General features: G+C 46.3%; 3 protein-coding genes and 2 long non-coding RNA genes across 12 annotated transcripts; 3 read left to right on the top strand and 2 right to left on the bottom strand.

Annotated features, from left to right (window-relative positions):
• Positions 1 to 101: 101 nt before the first annotated feature.
• fer (fer (fps/fes related) tyrosine kinase) lies at positions 102 to 7,243 on the bottom strand. Of its 4 annotated transcripts, XR_964633.2 has the most exons (21): positions 7,056 to 7,242; positions 6,114 to 6,296; positions 5,714 to 5,845; positions 5,339 to 5,512; positions 5,140 to 5,239; positions 4,879 to 5,062; positions 4,660 to 4,797; positions 4,463 to 4,582; positions 4,166 to 4,288; positions 3,900 to 4,098; positions 3,707 to 3,805; positions 3,328 to 3,534; positions 3,134 to 3,256; positions 2,993 to 3,049; positions 2,797 to 2,915; positions 2,612 to 2,706; positions 2,414 to 2,537; positions 2,006 to 2,160; positions 1,777 to 1,899; positions 1,270 to 1,673; positions 102 to 1,194 (listed from the first exon to the last, which is right to left on the bottom strand). XR_964633.2 is itself a non-coding variant. In XM_029837431.1 (20 exons), the coding sequence occupies exons 2-20, from the start codon at positions 6,180 to 6,182 to the stop codon at positions 1,537 to 1,539; spliced, it is 2,475 nt and encodes an 824-aa protein (XP_029693291.1). In that variant the 5' UTR covers positions 6,183 to 6,296; positions 7,056 to 7,243; the 3' UTR covers positions 102 to 1,536. The 4 variants fall into 4 exon arrangements, 3 of the variants coding, with proteins under 3 accessions (XP_029693291.1, XP_011603310.1, XP_011603312.1); XM_029837431.1 differs by having other exon boundaries at positions 102 to 1,673; positions 3,328 to 3,531; positions 7,056 to 7,243; XM_011605008.2 differs by having other exon boundaries at positions 102 to 1,673.
• Positions 7,244 to 7,743: 500 nt separating this feature from the next.
• LOC105416594 (uncharacterized) lies at positions 7,744 to 9,537 on the top strand. 2 transcript variants are annotated; one of them, XR_003888746.1, is made up of 3 exons: positions 7,744 to 7,758; positions 7,850 to 8,090; positions 8,812 to 9,537. It is a non-coding gene; the product is annotated as an uncharacterized lncRNA (long non-coding RNA). The 2 variants fall into 2 exon arrangements; XR_964634.2 differs by lacking the exon at positions 7,744 to 7,758 and having other exon boundaries at positions 7,832 to 8,090.
• A 439-nt stretch (positions 9,538 to 9,976) lies between these two features.
• Positions 9,977 to 12,523, top strand: rnf224 (ring finger protein 224). Of its 3 annotated transcripts, none has more exons than XM_029837648.1 (4): positions 9,977 to 10,204; positions 10,545 to 11,352; positions 11,435 to 11,680; positions 11,771 to 12,523. In XM_029837648.1, exons 3-4 carry the CDS (start codon positions 11,441 to 11,443, stop codon positions 12,092 to 12,094), a joined length of 564 nt encoding a protein of 187 aa, XP_029693508.1. In that variant the 5' UTR covers positions 9,977 to 10,204; positions 10,545 to 11,352; positions 11,435 to 11,440; the 3' UTR covers positions 12,095 to 12,523. The 3 variants fall into 3 exon arrangements, with proteins under 3 accessions (XP_029693508.1, XP_029693507.1, XP_011603315.1); XM_029837647.1 differs by having other exon boundaries at positions 9,977 to 10,853; positions 11,116 to 11,352; XM_011605013.2 differs by having other exon boundaries at positions 9,977 to 10,853.
• On the bottom strand, positions 12,194 to 19,906 carry pisd (phosphatidylserine decarboxylase). Of its 2 annotated transcripts, XM_011605015.2 has the most exons (10): positions 19,817 to 19,906; positions 18,246 to 18,289; positions 17,113 to 17,249; positions 14,498 to 14,642; positions 13,799 to 13,933; positions 13,616 to 13,717; positions 13,419 to 13,542; positions 13,179 to 13,322; positions 12,940 to 13,100; positions 12,194 to 12,876 (listed from the first exon to the last, which is right to left on the bottom strand). In XM_011605015.2, the coding sequence occupies exons 3-10, from the start codon at positions 17,178 to 17,180 to the stop codon at positions 12,607 to 12,609; spliced, it is 1,149 nt and encodes a 382-aa protein (XP_011603317.1). In that variant the 5' UTR covers positions 17,181 to 17,249; positions 18,246 to 18,289; positions 19,817 to 19,906; the 3' UTR covers positions 12,194 to 12,606. The 2 variants fall into 2 exon arrangements, with proteins under 2 accessions (XP_011603317.1, XP_003965666.2); XM_003965617.3 differs by lacking the exons at positions 14,498 to 14,642; positions 19,817 to 19,906 and adding an exon at positions 18,735 to 18,988.
• LOC115250171 (uncharacterized) lies at positions 18,279 to 19,166 on the top strand. Its single transcript, XR_003888743.1, has 2 exons — positions 18,279 to 18,414; positions 18,987 to 19,166. It is a non-coding gene; the product is annotated as an uncharacterized lncRNA (long non-coding RNA).
• Positions 19,907 to 19,908: the final 2 nt, after the last annotated feature.

The following is a 19,908-nucleotide window of genomic DNA, read 5'->3' as shown; positions in this document are numbered from 1 at the left end:
TCAGAAATGTTTTCACTTTAAGATAAATTTGCTACACATAATTCAGAGCTATTCAAAGTTGTCATGTGAACCCCTGAAGGAAGAACATACGACCAAACGTGAGGATTGACGTCACAGAGCAGTTTACTTTGTGTGATTTATTATCATAATAAATGATACGATAATATTTTATAAGGTTTAAACAAATACAAAAGACAAACAGCTGATTAGTGTTTACCAAAAAGGGAAATAAAAACACTGTTGGGACGTGTAATTATTTACAGAAACAGTAGGCGGCGCTCTGCCGCAGTTACATTCCAGCTCCACCCTCACCGGAAGTGATACTGACCAATCAGATCCCTGGATCCACTTACAGTTCTAACATTGCAGGTGCAGAAATCTATATTAAAAATGTTCGTTTACAAAAATTTCAAGTGGTCGACCATTATTGCAGTTGTGATGACGACAAGGTGTCACCAAGTTAAGTGCTGATGACTTTTATACAGATAAAAAAGTTTGAGCTGAAAATGGATGAGGGGTAAGAATAAAAATGATTTGCTTTTATAATTTTTAAACTATTACAAGTAAAACAACTAATTTCTTCTGTTTATGCAATAAATATATTTTTGCTTTAATAAAATTCTGAGGACAAAAAATGATTAAAATCTAGAAAGAGTGGCCAAAGTGAAACCTGATGGCTGGAATTGCAAAATAATCTGCACCACAAACAACTCACAGGAGAAAAATACATGTGTAATAAATAAGATGGAAACCGAGAACATAAAACGATTGAGTTAATGTTAGTTTTAAATGCTGAGAGGCTCTTAGCAGTGAAGGTTAGTGTTCATGCTGTTGTCATGGTGATGGCTTTAAAAGGTAAGCAGTGTTCTGTTGTGTCATTTGAGGTCAGAGAAATGTTTCCTCCATCAGTCAGTTTTTGCTTCAGGTAAAAAATGAAGAGGAACAAAGAACCCATAAAGATCATAACATGATCGATACACAATCGGGATTAAATATGACAGGAAGTAACACAATTGACCAAGATTTGGTGACATCGGGGTCATGTCAGTTTGAGGTTGTCACCGTGTTACGAGACCAGGTGAAGCGTCTCTTTAGGATTAGTGTCATGAGCAGGTCGGCATGGCGACTGTAGCCATGCGGACTGTGCTAACAGTCGACAGTAGTGGTGGCGCTCCTGTTAACTTCAGTGAAAAGCTGCATAGACAAATTACAGTTACCATTTGGAAAATGTGTTGGTTTTTTGTTGTTGTTTTAAACAGAAATACTCACAGCACAGTGATGTTGACATCACCACCATGATAAACTTTGGTCTCTGGATTGTTGGCACTTTTTAGGCTTAGGGTCAAAGTTTTGTGTAGAAGGAGCAGGTGTTGAGCGCACCCACAGCTACACAAACCCAGGAAAGAGACAGTCCTAAAGCTTTGTTGTCTCCCGCTTGCGATGACACCTACGCTCTTGATGCGGGGGGTGCGTGATGTCACCACCTCTTGTTCTTGAAGGCGCCACGTCCGCTTCGAGGGGACAAAAGTGAAGCCGTCACTTCTTTTTGATGGCAGCGAGGTCGCGCTGCAGATGGGAGAACTTTGGTCGCTCTTCAGGGTTGTACTGCCAGCAGCGCTGCATCACTTTGTACACATCGTCGGGACAACGCTGAGGACACGCCATCCTGTAACCTAGCAACAAGAGAAGGAGAAGACCTTAGTACATCACTTCATTTGAAGTGAGAAACTGAAGGATGAATGGAGGGTCCCCCGGACGACACCTCTCCATCTTTACCTTTCTCCACCTGCTCTCGTGCCTGCTGATTGGTCATCCCAGGATAAGGACACATTCCCAGACTGAAGGTCTCCCACAGCAGGATGCCATAGCTCCACACGTCGCTCTCGGAGCTGTAACGACCTGTGAGGACCAGCGACAGAGCAGGAGACCTCAGCCACCAACAGAGCAACAGGCAGGGAAAACTGTTTAAATGAGGGCGTAACGAGGTGGGACAGCGGCCAATCACCATAATTTAGGGCTTCCGGTGCCGTCCATTTGATGGGGATCTGTTTTAGTCCAGATGACGAATAAATTCCATCATCCTCCTGCCGGCTCATCCCAAAATCACTGATTTTCAAAGCGTTGTTATCTCCAACCAGACAGTTCCTCGCTGCTAAATCTCTGAGAGACAAAACGAGCCCAGGGCTTCATCTTTTCTCATCACAAACTGGACCAGAACCAATCGAGATAAACCACAGGAGCCCAGACTCCTGCTCGACATATTTCTGTTAATAATCTCCTCAAAGTCACATTACTATTATATAATTGCTGCCGAACAACCTGAAGCACAAAACGTATGTCTCAAGAGGTGAAGATCTGTGGCGGTGCATTCACTGCCTGTCAGAAATCACAGTGCTGTGCTTGTCAACCTTACCTGTGGATACAATTCTTGCTCTCCAGGTACGCCATGCCAGCAGCAGCGTCGACCGAGAAGCGAAGGAGCTGCTTCGTCTTCAACTCATCTTTCTTCTTCCTCAGGTATGACAGGAAGTCTCCACCTGGCACAAACACAGCGGCTGTTGGACGTGAACGATGAAGGCACCATCGGGCCACCATCAGCAGCTACACCCACCTGGAACCAGCTCCATCACAATGTAGATGGGCTGGCGCTGCGTGCAAACACCAATCAGCTTCACGATGTTGGGGTGGTCGTACTGCTTCAGGATCCTACGGGCAGACAGCCACAACCCGCTACAGTTGCTGACAGCACGTCACCGCGTATCGGTCGGAAAACCCATCGATAGTAACGAAACTGACCTGGCTTCAGACAGGAAGCGGATTTTCAGCTCTGGAGGCAAATCTTCTTTGCAGGTTTTGACAGCGACAGGCGTTTTGTCCCGCTGCAGCGTTCCTTTAAACACCTCGCCAAAGTTCCCCTGGCAACCAGAGAGGGACAGTGTTAAAATGAGGTGAGGCTGCGTATCCATGGCGATCATCAGGGGAAACGGGTAACCTTTCCCAACAGCTCCCCCAGCACCACATCCTCATGGTTCAGGATCCATTTTTTATCCTGTAGGAAAAACACAAAGACGTTTTTTCCAGATTCAGACTCATGCGGCCCGGCTGAAGCTTGTTGCGTGCGTGTCGTGGTAACCTTGACGACAGGGTTGAGCAGGACAACCCCAGACTTCTTTGTGATGACCTGCTTGGTGGAGAAATGGTGCTCGATGAGCTGAGGAATGGTGGAGAAGCCTGTTCCTTCAAAGCGATACTGACCCTGCAGAGAGAAACGGTTCTAACTCCAGCACGGTGGCGAAGTGACGAGAACGTTATCAAACACCGACTCACATCAGCATACTGGATGATGAAATGTCGCCTCTGGTCATCAGAAAACACCGACAGGACGTACTCGCCTGGTTTACCGTGACTTTCCCTCACCAGGAAGTCGCCCTGTTGTCGCAGTAACTCCTGAGCCTCGGTTCGAGGAATAGCACCATGATACCACTCTTGCTCCGCCAGGGGGCGCTCTGACGTCGGGATGACGTCAAAGAACTGCTGCGAGGGGAAACAAAGACTTTTACAGCTTCAGTAAAAGCTGTATTCAATAAACAGTCAGCAGTCAAGAATACTTGAATTTCCCTCTTTGATTTACAGTAAAATGGTTAACTTAAGTGGACAAAGATTTTCAAGTTACTCCGGGCTGTGGAAACTTTATCACAAAACTAACCGAAGTGGAGGAACCCAGCATGGTTTTAGGAGACCGAATCATCCCAGCCAGAGAGTGGCGCAGCGTGTCGAAGCGAGAGCTCTTCTCTTTTGTTTTATCCTGAACACACACACACACACATCATCTCACAGACACACACACACTCCCAAAGGAGGTCTGAGACAAACCAACATCAACCAACTGTGGTTTTTACAGTGGATCCTACAGAGCGGGTATCATCCTCGTATGGCAGAGCGGGGGGAGGAGGGGGCGGCGGCGGCGAGGCAGCGGTGGCCATCTTGGCATCCAGCAGAGCTTTCTGGGAAGCGAGGCGCACTTCAGAGCCGCGGAGAGACTGGACTGCATGACGAAGCTCGAGGAGAGACAGTTTCTGACTGAGAAGCAGGACGCAGCTGCAGAGAGACAGACTCCTTCATTTACCACCTGGTCTTTCTGATTTTAGAAATGTGCTAAACTTACTCGCTTTTCCTCTCCGTGTTCTGCTGACTCGTCTGGATTTTTGTATTTAGGTCTTCAGCTAAAGCCTCTTTTGTCTGCAGGTTCTGCTGAGTCAGCGACAGCTCTTCTGTTGCCGATGACAACCTTTAATAGAAAAGAAGAATACCGGTACTGAACTCTGACATTCAATTGTAACGGCTGAATCACAACCATTAGCAATTCAAAAACACTAAATACAGTTCTTCTTAAAAGCCTGACTGTCTATATTCATAAATCCGTGTGAAACGTGGGACAGGACAAGTGTTGACTGAAGCTCACGTGGCCTGCAGGCTGTCAGCCGTCAGCGTGTTCCACAGGATCTCATTGGCTGGAAGGTTTTCGGTTTCCTCCAACAACGATGATTCAAACTCCACACTTGCCTCCGGAGTCTCCGGAGACCTGGGACGAGATCAGGTCGGCCAGAGATGAGCAGACAGGACTGGAACTACAATTTTCTAATGAGTTCGCTTTCTGACCTGTAGGCGTCAATGAACTGTTGGTACTCCACCAGAGGGTCGACCTGCTCCACAGCTGCTGAAATCTCCTGATGGACTTTAACAATCTCCTCTGTCAGCAAACTGCTGATCTCACAATACTCCTCCAGGATACTTTTACTGCAATAATAACACACAGTAAAGACTCAATCAATGATTGAGTCAAGTCAACTGAGGTGTTTTTGGTTCGGGGCAGCTCACAGTGCAAGCGTCATGTCTTCTTGCATCTTCTGCAAATCATCAAGCAGCGCTGGGGCTGCGCGTCGTCTGTGTTCGTCCTGTTGCGCTCGAGCGCTGCAGACGGCTAACACGTACTGGTTGTGAAGGTTATGGAGCTTTGCAGTTGCCTTGTCGTAGCGCTCACGGGCTCGCTCCGCTTCCCTGCCTGTGATCAAATAAGTAGTGGTGAAGATTCTCTCACTTGTTCTTGTATTTCTGGATGTTTGTGTGAACAGTGCAAACCTTTAGCGAGCGCCTCTCTGTACTTCTCTTTGGCGTTATTAGCGTCGCGGCTCAGCTGTCGGTACGTTGCTTTCAGTTTGTCCAGGTCACTCCTGGTTATCTGGCAACAATAAAACACAAACAAAAGGTCTGAAAGATGCTGAATGTCCTTTAGTCTGTACCAGTTAAGAGTTTCTCTACTTTAGTCTGAACTGCCCACCTTGTGATTATGGCTCTCCAGCTGCAGATGAAGACTTTGGTAGCTCTTCTTCAGCTGCTGCTTGTCTCGGATCAGCGTTGCCAGGCGGTGCAGAGGACCAGAGTTCAGGTCATCAGCGTGACTCCGCATAACTCGACCCAACGCCTCTGTCTGACGGATCACCTGAGACCACGACTGAGACACAAACTGGGATGTTAACACCAGTCGACAGGGGTTACAGGCTGTAACTGTTCCAACAACAAAACCAACAATAAATGTAGATCTACATCCCATAGTTCCTCACTCTAACCTTCAGTAGAGGCCGCCAGTCCCCCAAACAAAAACTAAAAAATGATAACATATGTGACCCAGAGGTGACCTCAACTGGGGTCTCACCTTGCTCACAGTGCTGATGTAATCGGCGGCTTCCTGTTTTTCTGTTTGCTGAGTCATGTTTAGGAGCAGAGCAGCATACTCTTTGTCGCTCTTCACACGGAGGGTCATGAAGCGCTTCACTGTCTCCAGCAGCTGGTGGTGAAAGAACAGAGATGTGTACAAGAGACAAAATGTGGCATGGTTAGTACACTAAAAAGGTCTTTTTTTCCCCCCGTTTTGGAGGCACGCAGCTACAAAATGAGCTCTGTCTCCTTAAAACAGGCCAAATTACATAATAACAAGTCAGTTTTGTCTAGTATAACCCTGCTGTAACAGGATCTATAAAAAATAGTTTAACCTCACAGTTTGGAGAAGCTATACATAACAGATGCTTTATGACTAAATCATAAGAGAAAGATACCTTTAATTCCCAGTCCTGCAGCTTCAATAATCCCTCATGGGAATTCCTCAAATCTCGACCAAACCCCATTCTAAATTACACACTCACTCACTCACAAATGCAGTCTCAGTCTCTCTCTCTCTCACACACACACTCACAAGTTGTTTTAATGGTGGAGGTGAGAAAGGGATGATTGCATGGCCTCTGAGGAGAGAGAATACAAGAAATGTTCAGAATAAAAGGCAATCTTTAACTTAAAACATGTACTTTTCTTTAAAACTTCTGTGTCAAATAATTCGAATTTCTGCATCTTCCTATAATGTACAATGTGAAATTCCTCAGGACGCTCAGAGACACAGCATAAGGAACATATTTACAAAAGTACAAAAAGAATATATTTATAAAAGTACATGACAGATCAGCATTAAGTTTTAGTGTTCAGGGTTTCATGTCTCACTAAAATCTCTGAAAGTTATAAAGGTGATCAAATCCTGTCAGCAAATGTCAACTGCTTATTGACCTGAATTGGTGGACTTCGACTGAACCAAAACCATATAGTCATAAATATTCGACCCTAAACTTTTAGCATTCCAGGATGATGACCGGTACTGTAAAACTGAAGCTAAGCTAATGCTACCCGCTGAATCCCCCTAAAATCCTATGGAATCCCGAAGCTAACAGGCTAGCAGCCAGCGGTAACACTGCAACTGGAATGAAAGGATAAGGAGCTTTATTATGTCCATGACGGCTGTTTAAACTCGTTTACAACCAACTCTTAGACAAAATGCTCAACGAACAAGCAGACTAATGCGTAATTTTTCCGTCCAAGAGCGTGTTTCTCCACATTTCTCCCGGTAAATAAAGAAAAGATTAAGACAGCAGACAGAGGAGGAGTGGGAGAGTCGGGAGGAGGTTCGGTGTTTTTCGACTTCTGCTGGGCCGAATTCAACCACATTATCGCACCGTAAAGCAGCTTTTCTCTGCGGCAGACTCGCTGTCCGGTCACCGCGGTCCTCTGGTGTCCTCCGCCGGGCTCATTTCACCCCGTTCACCGAGTTTTTCTGCTGTGTTTTTACAGCTACTCCTCTTGTCGTCAGGCTGCGGAGCTAAACGGCTATCGGCTAAAGGGAGGGGCTTCCGCCGGAAACGGAAACGGGGGAACGGGCGGCTGCTGCTGAGGCATTTTCAGTCACTAAAACATCCAATAAAAGTAAAAAATGTTGACCGATAGAAGCCAGCTGGCGGGGTGGATACAGAAAGATAAACCAGACACCAGATAAACCACGAAGATTTTGCTTGTTAATTAGCATTTTTAAACCTGCATATTGATCTTTGTGTTTTTTTCGCTGTATAACGTCTCAATAATTACACAATAAATATGAAACAATCAATAGATACCTGGAGTTAGAAGCTTACGAAGCAGCTTTATTGATTAGACGTGACATTTTTCAACATAAATCTGGAGAGAATTGTTCAAATTTTGAAAACAACCGGTTGGACAGAAACTTCTGTCGCTAAGCCCCGCCCACCCCGGCTCCGATTGGCTTCTTCTTTCAGGTATTTCGCTGCGTTTCACTTTGATTTGGGTCTATTGCTTGGGCCGCTTCTGTTACGTATTAATTCACAAAAAACGTTGTTTTGGTGCATTCATTTGTCGCCTGCGCAGGTAAACATGGACTCTCTTCAATACACTGAACACACTATGGAGCGGATAGGTGGGCCTGTGACGTTGCTCTCTCTATATATCTGGGGTGCAGGTGTTGAGGGGGCGGAGCTCCGCAGGCGTGCCGGCAGGTAAAACAGGTTTAGGCGAGGCCACGCAGTGGAAGGAGCTTGACGGGCACAAAAGGGGAGAGATTCAGGAGAGAAACTGATTTGTACGATATTATTAGTGTCTTCATTAAACAGAAGAAAATAAGAACGATTAAAAAGGGTTAAAAGGCATTTTTTTCCCCTTCAAGTGGCTTCAGGAAGACGAACCTGTGCAGCTGCGAACAGGTGAGTCAGTTGACGTAGTGTTTTTCCCATGTTCGATGAGAGAGTTATGGTCATAAATAGTGGCTTGTCTTACTATTTAGGTGTTTTAAAATCAACTTTAATCCTCCTCTGGGCTCTTTTCCATGTGAATAAATGTAAATAGTCCTTTAAGATGAATGTGAACATGGCTGGACAGGTTTTAATAAATGAGCCAGTTGATCAACACAAATCCAGAACTGTATCTGATTATGGTTGTTTTAGCTGAACATTAGAACATGACATCAGGGCGAAATGGGTCAGAACACAGTACTTTTACTCCTTTACTAGTTTTTCTAGTTCTATTGGACATTATAATCTGGGCTGCACTTTGTTTGTAATTTACTCCTAAAGTTTTAATAGAAAAAGTAAATTTAACACTCAACAATGTGTATTTTGCACAGAACCTGCTAATAAATCCAACATATTAACATTCAGTCCAGGAGTCTAAATATAAAATGTGAGCATTTAAAAATAATGGTCTCCAGAAGAAAATGATGCAAATGTTTGTCTAAGCTAATAATGGAATTTAAAGAATGTGAAAGGCTGAATTTGAACATGTCTCATATCAAGAAGCGCCACAGAGCTCCATCCTTCTTTGTTTGGGTTGCTCCTGCTTTATTCTTAAAAAAAAACAACCAGAAAAGTCCATTCTCTCTCTCTTCCCCACAGCCTTCAGTCTCATCACTTCATGTCTTTTGATTAGTTGGCTGCTGGACCAGCTTTAGCCGCCGTTGGGCCATGTCAAGAATCAACGTCTCCCCTGAAAACCCCTATGGCGAGGTGACCATCCCCCGAGCCAAGATACGCAGTCCTGATGACAACGCCACAGTGATCGTCAACCCAATGACCATGAGCAGCAATGAGGGGAACCCGCCGCCATATGTGGTCAAGGAAGCCGGAGTGGAGGAGGAAGAGGGGGCCAGGAGTCGCACCTGTTGCTACCGCTGCAGGAGGAAGAAGTGATGGGAGGACGGTGACTGGTTCAGAAGTATTTATTTTCTCGTCTGTTAAGACCTTTTTCTGGAAGGAAAGCAAAAGGAGGAAGTTAAGAATGGGCACAGAAGTCCAATGGAGGGAGAAATGAGAAGAAAATGAATGAAGGAAAGTTACTGATGTTATTTTAAATAATTCCACTTCTTTAGTTGTATTTGCTCATTCATAGTTCTCTTAGGTCAGCTGAGTCCTGTCAGTGAGGGACATTTATAAAGAATATTTATGGTTAATTAAGGTCAAGACCAACAGACACAACTAGAATATTAACCAAACTGAAGGCTTTATAAAAAAAACCAAAAAAAAAAAACATATCACACCATGATAACTTGCACGACTTACTAATTATAGTGTTTTCCTTATTTGTTTTTTGCTGAAATTCTTGGGTAATGTTTAGTAATATGTTAAAAATAATAAATTTATGCTTTTTCTCTACAAACTGTTTCTTCAAAGCTTTAATTTCAACATAAATATAAAATTACGTTTATTTTCCATCAAATATTAACATTCTACAAATGAAATGAAATGGGAGAGATATTTCTTGGTTTAAAAAAGTGTTGAAGCTTTTCCACAAAGTATTTATTTTTCACAAGTTTTAAAGTGAAGTTTTAAAAATATCAAGAAAATAATAATCCTCTTGGTTAAAGTCTGCCTATTTAACCTGTAATTTGCTGTAAAATATCTAAAGTTTGGTGGAATACTTTTTTCAGACATGAAGAAAGACAATTCATTATTTTATGGTCTTAAAATTAACCAAATTTCTGGTCTGAGCATGTTTATATCTAACACCAAACGCAGAAAACATAAATAAATAATCATAAATATTAATTTAATAAGTCACGAAAGTCAATGGAAAACATCTTTGTTTGGCTGGGAGTTTGGCTCATGCTTTACTAGAGTCAGCCACTAGGGGGCAACAACGCTGCTGGGCGCCCCACTGTTCTTCTTCAGAGAATTACGCTACGTCATCGACGTTAAACAGAAACGACGCCCCCTGCTGGTGCGGGAGGAGAGCTGCGTGTCCTTGTTTCCGGGGTTACCCACAGTAACCTGATGCGCCAACATCGAAACCTGAGAGCTTCTCCACTTTCTACTGGCTGATTTAGGTTACAAATAGATCACACATGTTCCTTTAGTAACACGTCAATAGGATTGAACAAATTATTAAGGAAGGACTGTAATTGATTTCCTGAGTTTTTAAATGTACTACGATACTTATTGGTCGTATTTCCAAGTGTTTTTGCTGTCATTGAAAATGCGGTAGCTGCATCAAACTGTGTGAAAACGTTTCACACAGTTGAATCTTGTTAATGTTTTCACCGTTTCTGTATGTTTGTGTTACCTGAGGGTCAGTGAGTGCCTCACCTGTTGGGCCAGCGAGGCTTCATTATTGATGAAGGTGACTCTCCCTCTTCCTCCCTCTCTCTCTCTCTCTGAATGAGGCAGAACGAAAGAACCAACAGAGCGACATCGAGTGAGGAAGAAAAGAACATTAAAGTCAAGGCCGGATGAAAGAAGAGACTGGAGGAGGGATGAAAAGGACAGAAAGATGAAAGAAGACTCAAGGAAGGAAAGGTGGCAGGAATAAAGTGGGATAAAAAGACAAAAGACCAGGAAGAGAAGGATAAATGGAATAAAAAGCAGCAAAAAGGGACAAAAAGACAAGAACATACATACAGAGCCAACAAAGGTCAAAAAAGAGGCGAAAAGAGATGTGAAAGAAGGAAATAGGACGAGCAGGCTCCAGATCAGCAGGTAAAACATGTTTGGTGGAAAGAAGAAAAAGGTTATTTTTTATGTAGATTAAAATCATTCCTCTTATTTTTGCTGCTACTTTGCTTTTTCCCTGTTGTGGAGTTTAAACCTGATATTTCTCTTTTTCAGTCTTTTCTGCATAGAAATGTTTGTCTCTCACACTAAATGGCACCTTTTTACTCCGAAACATTTGACTGAGTTCAGATAATCAAACCTTGGAGCAGCTCTCCATTGATTTAAAGTTGCTTTTTGTGTTCACTAGCCACCATATGGCTGATGTAGGGCAACAAGGATCCATTCACCAAATCAGAGTAGCAGATGTGGCTTAAACACAGCCCACAGTTGAACTTAAGCCTAAAATCATCTTAAAATTGGCAGCCAATCTAACAGGAATTTATAGGAAGCATCAGGATGTCTGTCCTTGTTTTTGCTGGGACATTTATGGAGACGGAGCGTTGGGACGTCGGACAGCTGTGATGTTTTGACTGTTTAACTTCAGGTATCTCAGGATCACCAACGTTGGAAGGAAGTGATGAAAGTCACAATTCATTTATACAAATTCTTCCTGTCATGTCCAATAGGAAGACATGTCAGATTGCAGAGAAAAAGAGGAGGAAGAGGAGGAGGAGGACATCTGCTGTGAGCCCCTCCCTCCTCTTTCCTCCGTTACCACGGAGACCCTGACATCTCTGAGGAGACAGGACCTGGTGTGCATCGTGTGCTTTGGTAGCTACGACTTGGTGTCGCGGTTGCCACGGCGCTTGCATTGTGGACACGCCTTCTGCCAGGCGTGTCTGAAGAGGCTGGACACGGTCATAAACGATCAGGTGACCGATGACATCATCAGCATGCGACTGATCAGGTTTAACTTCTGACAGTCGGGAAGGAAAGTGAGTGAGCTTGTTTCTCCTCCCCAGGTTTGGATCCCCTGTCCTCAGTGTCGACAGAACACTCCTCGGCCCAGAGGAGGAGCAGCAGGTCTGGACCTGGACTTGGCCTCCTTCCTGGGAGTGAAAGCCCAGCAGACCTGCACCTCCTCCTGCTCCCTGAACTCCAGCCACAGGCAGGTTGGAGATGAAGCTGTTGATGGAAAGCTGTGGCTGGGGAAGGAGATGACTGAAGATAACTGGTCGCATGGAGGTCTGGCTGAGCCACGATTTCATCGCTATGGCAACTGCTGCCCGTCACAAGCCTGCTGGCTGTGCTGCTGGTTCTGCTGCCCGAGACGGGCCTCAGACTGAGCAGTGGGTCCAGGAACAGGTTACAATCCGCTTCTGCTGGTCCGATTCGAGACTGAGCTAAAATGAGGACGACAAACTGCAGCGGAGACGAATAATAAACCGGCTGAGACAAAAATATTTATTCACAGATATTTTACAAAAGCAGAGGATCGACGCGTCAGACGTCTCCCTTCTGACAGACTTTAACAAAAAGGATAAAACGCTCGCGCAGCTGCAGGTTTGTGTGCTAGAAAAAGGCTTGTCATGAACCCCACATGGAAAATAAACCTTTTAAAATTCAAAGTCCGTGGACGGAGGATGTTTCAGTCGTGTCTGCGTGATAGAAATGTTCGTTTGTTGTTAACTTTCACTATTATGTTACTGGAAGGTTTAAGCTTGTTTGGCACTTCCTTTCACGAGGTACAAGGCATTCTGGGAATATGAAGTCATCAAATACCCTTTCAGTTTCTTGGTTTCACACGGTCCGTAGACTTCGCCGAGTCCCGTCACCAGGCCACGCCCACTGCGGCCGATCAGAGGCGGCCCAGTCCTTCTCCGACTCTGATTCGCTGGCCTGGCTGCAGATTGAAGCTGAAGTCCTTCGGAGCTTCAAACAGCAGAACAATGGTGGAGCCGAGGTTAAACTCTCCCACCGCTGCCCCTCTCTGCAAGGCTACGCCTGCTGCGCCAGCAGAGGCCACGCCCCCATCGCCGCCGCCATTCCAAAACTGGTCCCCCGCGCAGTCGTAGCTGCGGTCAAAGAAGGTGCCTTTGGTGTAGCGCGGAGCGTTCGTCTGCAGCTCCTGAATCACACACAAGCTCCATCAACACACGTTCACATGCTCCAGCTCAGTAAGGAAACACACCTGGTCAAAGTAAATCCTGATGGAGCCCACGTTTGTCGCTCCGACGGCCGTCAGCGAGAAGAAGCCGTGCTGCCATTGGCCGATGAGCGCCACGCGCTCGTTAAGGCAGAACAGCTCTTTCACCAAACGAGCCACACCCGGGTTAACCGACATTAAGGAGCCTGAGGAGGAGAGCGAGCGGACGTGGAGCAGCAGGTGGGACAGAGGAGGCGCTCAGTTAGACAAGGGGGCGGCCTTACCTGGGAAGTGCCGACGAAGCTCCACCTTCCAGTCTGTAGGCGAGTGGAAGCAGTGGTAGTCACCTGGAGCCAAGTAGACGACGATGTGAAACAGGTCGTTGTCAGGGCTGGACAGCAGGAGGTCCCGGAAGGACGATGGCGAGGCTGAACAGGGTCAAGAGGAGAGAGGGTTCTGCATATGTGACTGGGTCTTCAGGTCCCAACAAGCTGCTGGACATTTGGATCTCTCGGGGATCTTACTGCTGCTCTGCCTCTTCTGTGGACCCAGGAAATTCGCCAAACTGTAGGTGACCCCCTTCACCTGCTCCACCTCCGAGTTCTTCACCCGACCAAAATGGAGGATCCTTCCGTCGGCTGGAGAAATCTGACAGACAAAAGACCAATTGCTTACATCACTTCATCCAAAGAAGACATCTGAAGAGCAGGTCATTAATTACCAAACAGGAAGAAGAACAGAGTGGCCGCACGGCAGGTTTGAGGCGCCGCCGGAAGAATTCTCCCAGATTCCTGTAGTGACGCAGGTCCTCCACCGCTGCCTCCTGGTGGTCGAACAGGAGAAAACAGTCACAAAGTCTTTCTGACTGAAATGAGAGCGGAGAATGACTGATCCAGCTGTTGACCTGCATGTTGACCCCAAAGGTCCAGATGTACAGGGAGTAGATGGGCTTCCTGAGCCAGTTAGGCAGCTCCACGCCATTGAGACGGCCCCAGGCCCGGGAGAGGAGGCGCGTTGGGAAGGAGCGGTACAGCGCCACCTGCAGCAGCAAACACAAACGCGCACCTTAAGACACCATATTCTGGTTTTAGGGATGGAAAATATGACTGTAATTTCCTTTGTAAATGTAGATTTATGTAGGAATCATTTACAGCAGCGACCGCAGCACTAAATGCACCAACGGACCGGTACCAGTCTCAGCTCACACACAACGTACATTAAAGTCTGTTATCACGTCTCAACGGAACAAACAACAATATTGGCCCAAAGCCAAAATCTCTGAGGCGCAACGACCGTTCCAATTTGTAATTCACACATTTAAGATTTAACGGCAGTCAGAAGACGCTCCGCTGTGACCTTGACCTCCGTGACCTTGACCGAGACTCAGCTAAACAGACAAAAACTCTGCAGCGTCACCAAAACTTCAAAATAAAAGTCTTTCTGTACGGTGAACATTATTCTGAGTAGGCTGAGGAATTAAAATGGATCTTTTCAACCCGTGAGGAAGCGGAAAGATGCAGAACCTGAATGGGTTCGTTCGGGATGCAACGTTCACGCCCCCCCACGGGGGAACTCTGTCCAACTCGCTGACGGCCGCTCTTACCCGATTGGCCAGCGGCCGCAGAGCGCTGGCAGACAAGACGTAGAAGAGGAAGGCGATCGGACGACGGCGCCAAGGGGTGGGGCGACCCACGCTGCCACTGAGCGCATTCAGACGGCGGCGGAACGTCAAACGAGGGACCTGGAGCCTGATTACCATAACGAGATGAGTGATGAACGAGGGAGGAGAAAAAAGAATAAAAAATGAGAAGTAAAAAAAAAAAATTTGTCAGAAAAATTAAGGGAAAAAACAAAAAACATGATAGTTAAGAAATTAAGTCTACTCTAGAAGGATTGATGGCGTTTCCATGGCAACGGATCAAAGCACTGACGGTGCCTGCATCAGTGGAATACCGCACGTCAATATAAAGTAGAATGTCTGGAATTAGAATCTGAAGAGTCCATCAACACCCCAGGAAAACCAGGCGAGGACGGAATTCTGGATGAATCACAGAAAGACTGTTTTTTTCAGGGGTTTTTTACTCTTCTGTCGTCTAAAATTCTGTTTTCTGATTTGGGCGTCAGCCAGCGAGAGAGCGATTTACATACAGCAGATGGGGGGGGGGGGGGGGGTAGAAGGTAGCACAGAGGCTAACGCAGCTCAGCTACAGGAAACCAGCATGCAAACCATAACGCAACAGGCTAAATCTGAAAATAGTTTGGTTTTCAACCTTCTACAGATTTTTTTGCCTTTAAATCTAGGAATTCCATTAAAGATTAAAAGCTTCCAGAGAAATGTTCACCGTCATATTTTAAATACGATGGTGAACCTTAAAGCATTAACACATATTTTCACACATGCGTCTCTGTATATTAATACAGGATGTGCTGAGTAGCACAACTGGGTCAGAGGGTGAGCAGGTTAGCAGAGGATGAGCTGGAAAGAGGCTAACGCAGGTTCAGCTTAGCTCCCGCTAAAATAGCTGACCTGACACGTGTGCTCATTAAAACACACAAACACACACGTGCATGTTTCACTCATTCTGAATTGATTTTCATTAGACCATAAAATATCATCTCATTTTTATCTAAAAATGATTTTCAAAGATACAAATAACTGGTATAACTATGTTATTACAGCAGTTTTGGGGAGATTTACAAACAATGTCGACGAAAGAACAAAGTGTTGCTCAGTCGGTTTGACAAGAATGTTAAATTTAAGCATCAAGTATGAATATTCTTGCAGTGCCACCATGGATTATCTCATCTTTCAGGCTATTTGCGACCACAAAACAGCATCGTCTTGAATTTAAGTATATTCTCTTCATATAAGGTTAATTACTGTTGCTAAGTACTTATTTAGGAGTAATCTTCAGATCTTTCCTGTATAATCTCACATTTTTGAGCCAAGTACACAAGAATAACAGCGTATTTTTATTTGTCCTCTCCCACCTGAATCGTGCTGTTGATCTAGTCCTCACCCCCCCTCCTCCTCCTTCCCCTCTATCTCTTCTGCAGACTTCCTCGGCGTCGGTGACGCGACACCGCCGCCTCACCTGCCGCAGTAGATCGCGCTCTCGACGCTCCCTGCGGCGCTGGGAGAAGAACCTCACCATGAACGCTGGCTGTCTGACGACGCAGCAGAGAGAGCGGGACGCTTACACATGCTGACGTTCCCCTCACACAGGTGCGCCACAGACTGGTGCGTCCACAGACGGGACAGAGGTGGACACCGACTGACACACAGCACCATTAATCCTCAGCAGAACCTCCCACCCCCTCACCCCGCCTGCCCCATTTGTCTCCAAATAGAAACAGAAGGTGGTCAACTTTTATTTTAATCTCTAACCAACCTAATGAAGATTAAACTAAAACAGATTTTTTTTTTTAATAACATAATTTTAAAGGCTTAAATGTCACAGTTGTAAGGAAATCATGTTAGTTGTCTTCTCATTTAGATAATAATTCTATTGTCAAAAATGTTTATTCTTTGAGGTTTTTGATATAATAATGTTGGGATCAAATCTCCTTTTCTTATGTCACATCATGGCTTTAAAAAAGGACCAAATGTGAGGGAGAATCCACTTCCTGGTCCGCCTGCGACGGGCTCAGCGAATCATCCAATCAGGATGCAGATGAGCCGATGGGGAGAGGGGGCGGAGCCTGAGGACAGCTGATGCGTTACTAGCTCAGTCAACTCTGACCCAGTGGGCCCAGCTAACCATGTTCTGTGGCAACACAAATCACCGTCAACACCCACAACTAGAATTCTCCATCCTCACAAACGTACAAATCCTGTGAAACGCGTGCGCGCGTGTGCGTACGCGAGCGAGGCGCGGATGGGTCGGGTGAGGGCGTCCCGGGACCAGACTGACACGGGAGCGGACAAAGATGGGCTGTGTCATCCAACGACATCGACGTTAAAGTGTCAATAATTCCATTTACACTCACTTCTGTTGGTGCCACTTCGTGTTACAATCTCAAATTAAAAATAACTTGGGACACCTATGATGTAATTTCAGGCCACAAATGAGCATTTTCTGACTGAAAAGCCCCCAAACTAACACCCAAAGTTGTTCTGCACAACAGACAAACGTATCCAGAGAAGCAAAACACGAGCTCAGGGCTAAAGCCACTTCCTGTAAAAGACCGTCCATCTGGGGGAGGTTATCCTCTTACCTGTGTGGGTGTGGCCAGAGCTGCGGGTTCGCCATCTTGCTTCCGTTCCCTTGTCCTGTAGTACTCATATCCAACGTAACCTCCACCTGTGGCCAACACAAGTGGGAGGGGCCTGGGTCGGCGCAGGACACTGCGGCCTAAAACGAGGGAAACGCTTCAGTTCACAGGAGGCGACACAGAATCCTGAATAAAAATCAGCTTTTGACTGAACCGATCGGACAGACATTGATATCAACCGTACGTCATATACATGATTTGTTCAAGGAGGGTGGGTGACAGAGGGTGGTGCAGAGAAAGGGTGGAAGACAAGGAGCAGGACAACAGGACAAGGGACCCATGAGGCAGGAGGGACCATGAGGCGGGAGGGACCCATGAGGCGGAGGGACCATGAGGCGGGAGGGACCATGAGGCAGGAGGGACCCATGAGGCAGGAGGGACCCATGAGGCGGGAGGGACCATGAGGCAGGAGGGACCATGAGGCGGGAGGGACCCATGAGGCAGGAGGGACCCATGAGGCAGGAGGGACCCATGAGGCAGGGGGACCATGAGGCGGGAGGGACCCATGAGGCAGGAGGGACCCATGAGGCGGAGGGACCATGAGGGACCATGAGGCGGAGGGACCATGAGGCGGGAGGGACCATGAGGCGGGAGGGACCATGAGGCGGGAGGGACCCATGAGGCGGGAGGGACCATGAGGCGGGAGGGACCCATGAGGCAGGGGGACCATGAGGCGGGAGGGACCATGAGGCGGGAGGGACCCATGAGGCGGGAGGGACCATGAGGCGGGAGGGACCCATGAGGCAGGGGGACCATGAGGCGGGAGGGACCATGAGGCAGGGGGACCATGAGGCGGGAGGGACCCATGAGGCGGGAGGGACCCATGAGGCGGGAGGGACCATGAGGCGGGAGGGACCCATGAGGCAGGGGGACCATGAGGCGGGAGGGACCATGAGGCAGGGGGACCATGAGGCGGGAGGGACCCATGAGGCGGGAGGGACCCATGAGGCAGGGGGACCATGAGGCGGGAGGGACCATGAGGCGGGAGGGACCCATGAGGCGGGAGGGACCATGAGGCGGGAGGGACCCATGAGGCGGAGGGACCATGAGGCGGGAGAAGATCCAGACTGACTCACCAGTGTTGAGGCTGCGGTTCTGTCTGCAGCTCACAGATGAAACTCTGAAAACAAGCAGGTTTTTGTATGAATTTGAAGTAAAAAGCAAATTAATGTGACTGAAGGAGGCCAGGCTGAGTTTATGATGTTAAAAACCCTGTTGACGCTCCATTTATCCGTGCACTACAATGTAAGTCTACATCACGTGACGCTCAAGTTAAACCAGCTTGTCAGCCCGTTTTGTCAGGTTCGAATTAGTCACACCAAATTTTTGATTATTTCAATTAATGGCCTCTTTATTTACCTAATGTCATGATAAATTCGTAACTTTTGGTTTGTTTACTAAATGTATTCCTGAACATTGGTCGGAGTCTCAATCACAGGCAAACCGTGCCGCGACGTCATTACATTGTCATGACATTTGAAAGAAAAATATTTCATTTTAAGACAATGATGGGGGCGACCAGTCAACTTTAAACATTTTTAATGATAAAGGGATAAATAAAATACCTCGAAATCGCTCCGCCGCACCACCTCTTCAAGGCGGCCGCCATGTTGTTTTTGGAAGTTACGCAACACGTCGTGCGTCAAATAGACCCTTTTGTTTGCGCCCTCGGTTTTGTCTGTCAGGTCACATTTCTGCTGTTTTCCAGCTTCTTTGATTATTTCAGGATCGATATATGCACTTGGAGTCTTTCCTATATATCGTAGTACAAGCAATTTGACCGACATCTTAAAAAGTTGTAAAACTTTTTTGTCCAGGCTGCCTGATGCTCGAGGAGGGAAAGAGGACGTACGACTACAAATGTAGCGTCGAAGGTTCTCCGGAACAAAGATGCCAAACTACTGCAAATTCATACACACTTTGGCTTCCACCTTTCCTTTCAAAATCGATTAAATGTCTCACTGCTCAGGATGATGCTGACGTCAGGCAAACAAGCACATTTGAGTTTGCTTTTATTTTCCGCCCGGCCTGTCTTTCATTTGTGGCGACGGAAAACGGGAAACGAGGCATCTGCCGGCGATCTTCGTCTCGGATCAACGTGATTTTTGATTTGTAACCGTGTCAAAACTACAAGATTTTAACACCTGGGGGAGGCTGAGGTGTCCAGTTGTTGGGAAACGACAGGAATGCGCCGATTCTCCAAATTAGCGGGTTTCAGGCTGGACTTTTGTGTTGGTTTTCTGAAGTCGATAATTCAGTGTCACGTAGGCAACTACGTCAAAATAATCGGCTGCTTTTATCTCAAAGATCCTTTACCTTTGAAATATGACGTGTCAAAGCATCTTCGACCCTTTTATCGAGACTTGTTTGACTTTCAAGCTGCGCACAAATCCACATACTTTTCATACACGTTACTTCTTTGGTAAGATAACGCATTTCTCAGGTCCACGTTATCACGTACTGCTCCCATACAAACACGTTCATTTTAATTTGTTGGACTACTTTTGAAGGGCTTTCCAGCCAATGACAACACATTATTAATAATCTGTGGAAACAAATTAACTGACAGACTAAAAGGATCTAATAAATAACATCTAACATAAATCATCATATGAGGAGTCGACGGGAAAAATATGGCAATTCTCACCAGATGTTCATGTTCAGATGATGTCGTTATTGTGTCACGTCTGTTCTCATTAATATAGCGACCCCGCGGTGGGAGACCACGTGACTGGTCAG

Source organism: Takifugu rubripes, chromosome 6 (assembly GCF_901000725.2).
Source record: "Takifugu rubripes chromosome 6, fTakRub1.2, whole genome shotgun sequence".
In the NCBI taxonomy this organism is placed as follows: Eukaryota; Metazoa; Chordata; class Actinopteri; order Tetraodontiformes; family Tetraodontidae; genus Takifugu; species Takifugu rubripes.
The sequence above is the reverse complement of the archived record's forward strand: the minus strand, read 5'-3'. Positions and strand labels throughout refer to the sequence as shown.

Coding starts and splice junctions, on each gene's coding strand:
- fer (XM_011605008.2), bottom strand. CDS start 6,182: ATGGGGTTTGGTCGAGATTTGAGGAATTCCCATGAGGGATTATTGAAG. Junction 4,583..4,659: donor CAGTTCATTGACGCCTACAG/GTCAGAAAGCGA, acceptor ATCTCGTCCCAG/GTCTCCGGAGACTCCGGAGG. Junction 3,050..3,133: donor TGCTCAACCCTGTCGTCAAG/GTTACCACGACA, acceptor TTTTTCCTACAG/GATAAAAAATGGATCCTGAA.
- pisd (XM_003965617.3), bottom strand. CDS start 18,778: ATGGCGGCCGCCTTGAAGAGGTGGTGCGGCGGAGCGATTTCGAG. Junction 13,323..13,418: donor ACAGAAGAGGCAGAGCAGCA/GTAAGATCCCCG, acceptor GACCCTGTTCAG/CCTCGCCATCGTCCTTCCGG. Junction 12,877..12,939: donor TCAGGATTTACTTTGACCAG/GTGTGTTTCCTT, acceptor TGTGTGATTCAG/GAGCTGCAGACGAACGCTCC.
- rnf224 (XM_029837648.1), top strand. CDS start 11,441: ATGTCAGATTGCAGAGAAAAAGAGGAGGAAGAGGAGGAGGAGGACATC. Junction 11,681..11,770: donor ACACGGTCATAAACGATCAG/GTGACCGATGAC, acceptor TCTCCTCCCCAG/GTTTGGATCCCCTGTCCTCA.